The sequence below is a fragment of the Nothobranchius furzeri genome, chromosome 6 (genome assembly GCF_043380555.1).
Source record: "Nothobranchius furzeri strain GRZ-AD chromosome 6, NfurGRZ-RIMD1, whole genome shotgun sequence".
Taxonomy (NCBI): domain Eukaryota; kingdom Metazoa; phylum Chordata; class Actinopteri; order Cyprinodontiformes; family Nothobranchiidae; genus Nothobranchius; species Nothobranchius furzeri.
In genome coordinates, this window is record NC_091746.1 from 50,414,584 (window position 1) to 50,424,180 (window position 9,597).

The 9,597-nt window shown below is 39.9% G+C and overlaps 1 protein-coding gene across 1 annotated transcript in view; it reads right to left on the reverse strand.

Moving 5' to 3' along the window:
- Nucleotides 1-278: 278 nt before the first annotated feature.
- The window catches only part of ccdc80l2 (coiled-coil domain containing 80 like 2), a 9,606-nt gene continuing 287 nt past the window's right edge, over nt 279-9,597 (reverse strand). The window contains exons 1-12 of the mRNA XM_015940889.3: nt 9,331-9,597; nt 9,153-9,241; nt 8,895-9,068; nt 8,634-8,785; nt 4,972-5,277; nt 4,659-4,893; nt 4,388-4,544; nt 2,967-3,097; nt 2,639-2,790; nt 1,484-1,587; nt 1,000-1,080; nt 279-826 (exon numbers count right to left, since the gene is read on the reverse strand). The exon at nt 9,331-9,597 is cut by the window's right edge and continues 287 nt beyond it. Of these exons, the coding sequence (XP_015796375.3) occupies nt 504-826; nt 1,000-1,080; nt 1,484-1,587; nt 2,639-2,790; nt 2,967-3,097; nt 4,388-4,544; nt 4,659-4,893; nt 4,972-5,277; nt 8,634-8,785; nt 8,895-9,068; nt 9,153-9,241; nt 9,331-9,597 (2,171 nt within the window). The 3' untranslated portion in view covers nt 279-503. The remainder of the gene's footprint in view (nt 827-999; nt 1,081-1,483; nt 1,588-2,638; nt 2,791-2,966; nt 3,098-4,387; nt 4,545-4,658; nt 4,894-4,971; nt 5,278-8,633; nt 8,786-8,894; nt 9,069-9,152; nt 9,242-9,330) is intronic.

The window sequence follows — 9,597 nt, forward strand, 5'->3', positions numbered from 1 at the left end:
TCTGATGTGGCATTCTGCTAGGTCCCGAAACAAGTCCATCTGGCCTTTTTTACCTCAGAGTACGACTTACAAGACATTCATTCCTTGAGACCACTGCTAATGTAATAATTTAACAAGTGAACCATACTTTAAAATTTCCAACAAGTGTCTAACTCTAACTATGTCTGGCCTGCCGCTCTAAACATTTCAGCAACTCTGAAGAATTGTGAAGGTTTATTTTTGTTTGTTTTGGGGAGAATTCATGTGAAATTTTCTCTTCTAAATTAAAAACAGTTAAAGGCAGGATCATTTGTTTATTTGACAATTATAAATTTTTTTCATGTACATATGTGGGGAAGTGTTTCACTATTTAGAGCTGATTTTTCTATTTCTTGCTAATTTAGAGAATATCCATCCTTCTAGTTGTGGCATCAACTCTACTTATGTTGTTTTAATAAACTCTTTCCTCTGAGTCACACGTGTTTATTTCAGTTGTTCCTGTATGGTTTACTTATTTCTTTCCACTACATGTACATCTTTTCTGCCTCTTCTTCGTCATATCCAGGATAGCGCCCTTCTTCGCTGCCTCCACCTCTTCCTCCTCCAGTCTCAGGGCAGCTGATCCCTAGTCTCTTCTGGAGCTTTGCCTCCTGGACGCGAAGCTCCATAGAGTCCACCAGGTCATAGATGTTATCCAGGGACCACAGGGGGGATGGGAACCATGCCTTGACATCACCGTCTTTTCCCACAACCACCAAACTGAAGTAGTCCTTACTGATTTTGAGCTGTTCTCTCAGGTTGTTCACCATGTCGCGTGATAATGGCTCTACCTCACTCTGACTACGACCTGGAAAAGGAAATGACACACAGTGAAAGCTGATGAAGAAACAAAAGTTTGCCACAGCTTATGATTATGAAATTATTGTATAATTTTTAGTCACAATATTGTGAAAAATATCTCTATTTTGGGTAGCAATATTGACTTGTGCACTTGCACAGTTCTGTAAAAGGGTTACGTACCATTTATTGGGAGTAACTCGACAGTCCCTGATGCTTTTTCTCCATTTCCAGTCAATTTTAACATGGCAAAGTGGCGAATACCTGAAGGGTTAAAAGAGCACACAAAGCATGAAGTTATGTGAAAATAATACCACCTTAAAAAGATTTTTAGATTGTTTTGTTTGACTTGAATGTTTCAGATTAAGAAACACTTAATTATCTGTTAAAACCTGAGTAAATATAAAATGCATTTTGTCTTCTTTATTTTTTTATTTGTTGATCTGAAATTTTTAAATGTGACAAAAACGGGGAAAAAAGACGCCTGTGAGGAGATAAATACTTTCTCACAAAACTGTAAACTTTAAAATGTTATTAAAAATGCTCCAGTGAACAGCATGTATAATGGTGGCCAAACAAGATCAGCGGTCCTCATAATCAGAGGGTAACCCTGGCTCTATGAAGTTTTCATGATTCAGAAAAGAAGCTGAGATACTCAGAAACTCACCCAGGCTGCACTCCTGACCACTGAGAGCAGAGATTTGCTGCTGGAAGGAGTAGTCATCATCAGAGGGAGCAGAGATCAGCAACAGTCTCCGCTTAGACATAAACCTAAACATAAATGTAGACACCAATAAATGTTAGCCCTACTCAGTAACACCCAGTCGCCTGGCCCCCCAAAAAAGTTGCCACCCAAAAAAAATAGGTCACACACTCATGTTTTGTTAGATCAAGTTTGGTTTTGATAACAGCACACTTTCGCTGTGGCATTGTTTTAATAAGTTTCTGCAACATCACAAGGTTTATTTCCATCCAGTGTTGCATTAATGTTTCACCAAGATCTTGCATTGATGATGGTGGAGTCTGACCACTGCACAAAGCCTTCTCCAGCACATTCCTCAATGGGGTTAAGGTCTGGACTCTGGTGGCCAATCCATGTGTGGAAATGACGTCTCATGCTGCCTGAACCACTCTTTTATTATCTGAGCCTGATGAATCCTGGCATTGCCATCAGGGAAGATGGAATAACCTGGTCATTCAGTATACTCAGGTAGTCAGCTGACCTCATTCTTGTATCACATCCTGTTGCTGAACCTAGACCTGACCAGCTGCAGCAAGCCTTGATCCTAGCACTGCCCCCACAGGCTTATACAGTAGGCACTAGGCATGATGGCATCACTTCATCTGCCTCTCTTCTTACGCTGATGCACCCATCACTCTGGAACAGGGTCCATTAGGACTCATCAGACCAGTTTTTAATAATGCATTAGCCAGTTCTTAACCCAGTTTTAGTCGTTTCTCAATCTCCATAGATGTTTTCTCTGCTTTTTGCATGCCAATGATCTGACCCTTCTCAAACAGACTAACATCTTTTCCACGACCACCAGATTTGTCTTTCCATGTGGTTGTTAAAGAAATGAGAAGCACCTGATTCCACCAGTTGGGGTTAAATAACTTGTTGCAGCTAAACGATAATCACCCGTGCAGTACATATCCAATAGGAGGCTCCTACCTATTTAGTTACAGTAGTTAGATCCAGGTTGCAACATGTTTTTAGCCAGGCAGTTTATTTGGTAAATTAACAAGAAAACAATGTGAAATTTGTGTCACTTTTCCAGGAATGATCTTCATTTATTTTTTGGTCATTCTGTGTGTTGTCCACCTGAGCAAGGAGTTTTCCGCTCTAGGATCCTGGGTGTCTTTAGAGCAAACTGGAAGACTTTTCCTCTCCTTTTCTTTTTCTGCATATCTTGAAGAAAAGTTATCAATGTACTCAAATAAAGTTGAGCTTGACGGGGGAGCTTCAAAGACTCTCTGCGGCAAACATAAGAGGAAGTTATTGAAAAGAGATAAAACTGAGTCAAATACAAAGTGATATTCAAATAAATGCTGTTAACTGATTCTTGCCATTTTTTTCCATAACTCCAGAGAAAACTGACTGAGTTGTTTTATTTATTTAAACATTTTCATGCAGTAACACTGTCTCTTACTTTGGGCTGAATGTCATGATCAGTCACGGTCATTGAGAAGAGGTCAGAGGTCGACAGGCCAAGCTCAGATCTTAACAGGGGAATTAGACGAGAGTCCAAAACCTGTTCTGATTGGTCGCTGAGGGGAGACCCTGAAATACACAAACAGAAAACAGAAAAAACACAGTGAACAGACTATAAAAGTATCACTAAATGTTTTTTTTAACTTTAAGCTAGAACTTTAACATTGTTCTCAGTGATTGTTGAGTTATAAACTTGAAAAGTTTCATATTTGACACCACCCTGCAGTCCTCTGATGGCCAGATGCTGCACTTAACAGTTTTGTGGACTGTGTAGGTGTCCTGAGGGTGCTCTTTACCTGCTCTGAGGCTGTTAGCTATTACATTAGCAGTTAGTTTTGTCAGTTCGTCAATCAGCAGTAAAAAGCACAAGAAGAAGAAAAAGTCAAAGTTAGATTTTCTGTTGGCATCATGCGGGGCCCAGAAGTAAAAGTAAGAGAGTAATGTATTTGGAAGTGAAGAGCCAAAACCAGAGTAAACATCGGCACAGCCTATGCTAGTTTGAGGGAGCTAAATAAGGCTACAAAATCACAGACTGATGGTGACCTACCTTTGTTGCTACTGGACTTGTAAATAAAAATATTTTTGCCCAACAGTGTGGAACTTTTTATTTTGTTGTTTATTTTAGTATTGTTGGCTCGTGTTAGTGTTAGCTCATTGTTAGTGTTAGCTACACCAGGCTGCTGCAGGGTTGTAATTCTACTTCCAACTAGAAGAGCAGAGGAGGAACCTACACTGTTTTAAACTGCATCACTTGCCCCTCAGTGATCAGTGAAAAACCACTGGTGATGTCATGTCCTGCACAAGACTTGGTGAAGATGTGTCACAATGTCATCATAGAAATTATTAACAAAGAGCAAAGTGAGCTGAGTTAAAATGTAAGTATTTTTTATCGAGAACCTCATTAGCTCCCAACATATTGCAGAGCTATTCTTCTTGAGGGGCATCTTGAGGGTTTTTCAAATCAATTTAACAGAGAACTGGAGTAGAGGGACAATATTGATGCTCATTTTAGCCTAAGTAATGAGATTACTTGCACAGGGGAACCCTGGGTTTTATTCAATAACCACCACTGGGAAAAACACCTTTAACCTTTTTTAAATGTACCTAACAGCTAACTCAAAAGTTGTGGGAAACTGGAGAAGTTAATTACAAAAAAATTTTTACTTTTTGCATTAGCTGAATACATTTACTGTTTTCCTATTGTGGACCTTCATTTGATGTTTTATTTTTTATTTTTACAAGAGCAGTTAAATGATTGAAATAACACTAACGTCTTGATGACATTTGCAGGGAACAACCAATTGACATCTGGGAGCAAGACAACCAAATAGAAGTAAATAACTCTAAGCGTAGTCCTACCAAGCTGCTGGTGCCGCAGAGTGAGCGTGGCGTCACTTCCCTCACCCACACTGGTCACCACCGTTATCTTTCTGACAGCGAGCTCACACTGATGTCTCTTGTTCTCCTCAGTCTGCTGGATGAACAGTGTAGCATCTCTGCTGGGTGTTGAGATTAGCTTGAGCACAAAAAACAGACACACTCTGATGTTCAGTTCATCATGGTTCTTGTTGGAAAAATAAATACTCAGAAAGCAAAACAAAGAAAATACAGAATTGTAAAACTTTCTCACCATCAACCTCCTGGAGCCTCTCAGAGTGTCCAAAAACCTCCCCAGCGCTGCTTTATCTTCCTCACTTACTTCTTGGTTTGACTTTTTCCCCCTTCCTTTTCCTTTCTTTCCTTTCTTTCCTTTACCCTTTTTCTTGGAGCTCTGTTTGCTCTCTGAATCAGACTTTTTATTTGGCTCCTCTTTATCTTGGATGTCTTGATCTCTCTCTGTTTTCTGTCCATCTTCAGAGGGAGGCCTGCCAAAACATGGCACAACATTATGAATCCTTCAAATGATGAATTCAAACAGTTAACGAGCACAAAGATGATGGTACCTATCCTTCTTCACTTTCTCGTTAGTCTTTGGAACAGTTAACAGACTGGATTCTTTAGATGGTTCCCAGCCATTGCTGCGTGACTCTTTGTCCTTTGCAGATCCAGCCGCCCCTTTACGGATCACAAACCTCGACCGCCCACTCAGGATGTCCTGGATTTTACTCTTCAGAACAGCTTTTTTGTCCAAAGGTTTCTTTTGCAAAACCGGCACTGAGGTTACATTTCCCTCCATCTGAGAATTCGGCATCATCTTCTTCATCACCTTTTTGCGTTTCACCACAACCTTCTTCTTGGCAGTTTTACATCTAAAACATAGAATGTCACAATTATGAAACTGTATCTGGGAAGGTGCAGCTCCTACGAACTAATGAAATTGTTAAAAAATCTTATCAATAAAGTACAAAGGGAAAAAATCATTGCATAGAGATTTAAACTTGGTCTGATGTTTGTTTTAATATGAACATTTGCTCTTATTGAAATTGCATACATTTCCTCCAAGCCAGTGGCCACAACATTTTGAGAATGACACAAATAGTTTCTGACTGAGTTTTCAGCAGTTTACATAAATTCCAGAATGTTTTCAAATTTGATTAAAGGGACCGAACTTAAAGATGCAGAATGGTCTTTTTGAGGAGCATGTTTTGCCATAAAGCTTGAAATGCTCTTCACATACTGATGGCAACCGATAAATTAAATGTTTTGTCACAAACCGTAAAATTGTATTCGCCTCTGAAACATACAAAATCTCATCCAATCATTGTTCACGTCCCGTTCTTAGCGACTGGTTCACGATCCATCCATCACACTGCTCCTCTGACACGAATCACACTTCTCAGCTTGGAGCAGCTGAACGGGAAGCAAAGCCAGAGCTGGGCTGTCTACAGATGGAATGTTCCAGTTGTCATTTGTATATATAATTTAAGGAGTAGTTTTACATGTTCTGTTCTGCTCAAGAGGAGATAGTGGAGCAAGCGGGAAGAGGGTTGTGCCGGGTTCTGGAAGTTCAGCTTGGTTGTCTGTGGGGTTTCCCAGATTGTTGGTGGAACTGAGCTGCTGTACTGCTTGCTTTTCATACTTAAAATGTCACATTATCTTAGCTAGCATACTAAACTGTCAAAAGGCTACATAAGTGGGTTATATTAGGAATGATGGCAGAAAAGGTTCCAACGTTGGGTCAAAAATGTAAAACTAGCCTCGGAAACAAAGTGAAGTGTTGCTGTATACTAGAGCGAGAAATGAGCAGGGACAGACTGATTTTCTTTCAAGGTCCAGATGTTGGACTGCTGTGGATTGTTCTCTGTTACATACAGAAAAACAGGTGAGCTCTAAGATCAGTCTTGTCCTGCCCACACCGTATTTGCCAATTAAAAATACACGGACAGAGAACATGGATGTCGATAAAAACAAATCTACAGAAACACATTTTTTGCTTTTATGCTCAAATGGTTACTCATTACTCACAGTGCTCAAGTAATATTTTCTCTAGGTTCTTTTTTAGGTCTATGTCACTACTTTTTACATGCCGCTCACCTGTTTGGCCAAGGCGTTTAGCTGGACCCCTTTGCTTATATCGCTGCCTCCTGGATAACGCCACATCTGAGAGAGTTGCTAGTATCAGCTCGTCTTTCTCAGACAAAGGACCTTTACCACCAGCAAAATGTAAGAGCAAATATTTACCCCCTGCTCCACACTGTGAAAATCCACTCTTCCACATAAAAATTGCCATCACGTTGCTTTTTCTGTCTTTAGCTTGACTCGTTTCGCTTTCCAGCTGTTTCATATTGTCATGAACCTTACCCGGCTTTGGAAAAAGGATAAAAAAAATGTCCCCTCTGACATCCGATCTGGGTATAGAGTCCATTTTGCTCCACCCTTGACAGTGGTGCTTAGTTCCTTCCTGTTTGAACATATTTAGGAGACAAAACTACATTCTTCAGACGAGTGAAGCCACTCAGACCCATAGGCACCCATTCAAAATATACGCTTGTTTGTCTAGGGCTACATCCCACAATGCATTGTGATGTTACGTCACAACCTATTTTTAGCTACTACAATATTCATGACTAATCAGCTCTGGGAGAAGTAGTTGTTTGACAGCAAGCTGCAGGTAAAATTCAAACATCTATAAAAAGAAGGATGAACACTGCTTAATAATTATCAATAATTTTCATGAAAATCTATAAAAGGCTAATGATTACACTTAACCCTTAATATTTATACCTAACCCGTAATAAGGCATTCATTGAAGTAGTTAAGATATTAAAATGTCAACCCCAGGGTGTTAGTGTGGTATATAATTGAGCACCTTCTCAGTGGCCTAGTGTTTGGACACACCTTCTCATTCAGTGTGTTTTTGTTATCTTCATGACCATGACCATTTACAAAGGGGCCAACAAATACTAAACACCTCTGGGAACTCCTTCAAGACTGTTTGAAAACATTTCAGGTGACTACCTCTTGAAGCTCATCAAGAGAATGCCAATTGTATGTAAAGCAGTAATCAGAACAAAGGGTGGCTATTTTGAAGAAAATAGAATATAAAACATGTTTTCAGTTATTTCACCTTTTCTGGTTAAGTACATAACTCCACATGTGTTCATTCATAGTTTTGATGCCTTCAGTGAGAATCTCCCAACGTAAATGGTCATGAAGATAAAGAAAACACATTGAATGAGAAGATGTGTCCAAACTTTTGTCCTGTACTGTACATTATTAGAATATGTTAGAATATTACTGTATATATTTGAGGATTTCAGGGTCATCATCTTCCTCTTCATCATCATCATCATCACTGATGGTGAGATTGATGGGCACATTAACCATCCTCCTCCATTAAAATATATGAAATATAATTATTAATACTGTTACCATGATTATGAAGAGTATATCTAAAAAAACAGATTTTACCTAAAAATATACATCATTTATTTTACTTGTTCAAGACCTATGTTCAAATATGGCAGCTTTGATTTTTCATGCCATGATTTCACCAACTTCATTGATTTTAACATTTACAACACATGTATCCTTATCTAGCACAAGTCAACCTTCATAAACCCAGGATTGTTAGTTTAGTTTTAAACACAAGAGGAAACCAAGCTGTTTTCTGGCTCTGCAGACACACCGATATTCGGGGCGTCATAGCCCCGCACTGATTGGTGGAATGGTGCCATGGCGCAAACTGTGCCTAGTTTGACCTTTGATGATTAGTTCTGTGAAAAGGCAAACGGATGTCATTTATGGTGTGAGTGGAAGAGTCTAAATATAGACGATGGCCCTTTTAGGTAAACCATGGGAAATTTTGATGCAAATATGTGAAAAAAGCCACCACTGCTTGTGTCATTCTAAAAACATCTGACCACAGCTGTATTGTCTAATGCTGAGTTTGTGTGATTATCTACATTTGGCTTTTTACCATGTAAACAATTGCTCATAACTACTGAGAATTACTGGGAATCTCGTCATTTGGGTTTGAAAGAAAGAAACCAGCTCCTGTTTCACTCAAAAGCACAGAACCTAAAAATCTTTCAAACACAAGTTGTTTGCTAATATCATTCAGAACCTGTTTTGAACCATCTGACCCAAAGCTATGCAAATAGATTGCTATTTATTTGAACTTTTCCTTGTTCATGCAATAAAATGAGCTGAATGGAACAAGAACCTTAAGGTAGATCCTTTTCTAGTTATCTTCTCCAGCTTCCTCATGGGGAACTGATCAATGAGCTCAAAAATGGCGTCCACCCGGACTGGATAAGGGAAACGCTCGCTGACCTGCAGGTTCTTCTTCATAACCAGCATGTTGAAAGCTTGTTCCTGTAATGATTGTCATTAACCCCAGTTCAGGAGCAGAACAAAAACACAACAGCTCTGATGATGACAGAAATAAACTTAAAGTGACTCAGTCTTTCAGCAGACTGTTTACTTGGCTGGTTAGTTCCAGGTAGTGCAGCAGTTTGGCGACTGTGTCGGGATCCAAGCTCTCCACCATGGCATCCCCTTGGAAAGTAGTTTTCTGGATGCGACCTTCCATCATGGCATTCTGGATGATAGTGATGATGAAGGTGTCTCTCTCTGCTAGACGACAGTTCAGGCCTCTCTGAGATTAAGAAAGAGACAAAAACTAACAGAAAAACAGATCTGTTGACTGAGTGAGAAAAATACCAGAAGAAAAGTTTTATACCTGATCCATCTCCTCTAGTTGTTTCTCCATCATATGAAGGTAATGGTCATTGTGTGATGACGCTGTTATTACCCACAGCCGTTTCTTACCTGGAGTGGACATTGGAGTTGCGTGAACTGTAAATTATTTGCAGTAAAGGTTACAGGAAAAAATCAGCTGATCAGTTCATTTCACCTGCCTGCAAAGTCAGCCAAAAAATCTAGCTCTGGAGCCAAGTTTGACGATGATTCTCCAGCTCCCCTGTTGTCTTCCCTGTCCTCTACCAGTCCCAGTCCATGTTCGATTTCAGCCGGGAGGTCTGAGTAGTCCCCCCAGTCTCTCACATTTGGGTCCAAATGGTCCTTTGGCTTGTTCCCAGGAATTCCAGGCCAGGCGGTGACCGAACTCAGGCACATGAGGCTCAACAAAGAGGCCGACAACATCAGGTGGCGAGAGGTACACAAAT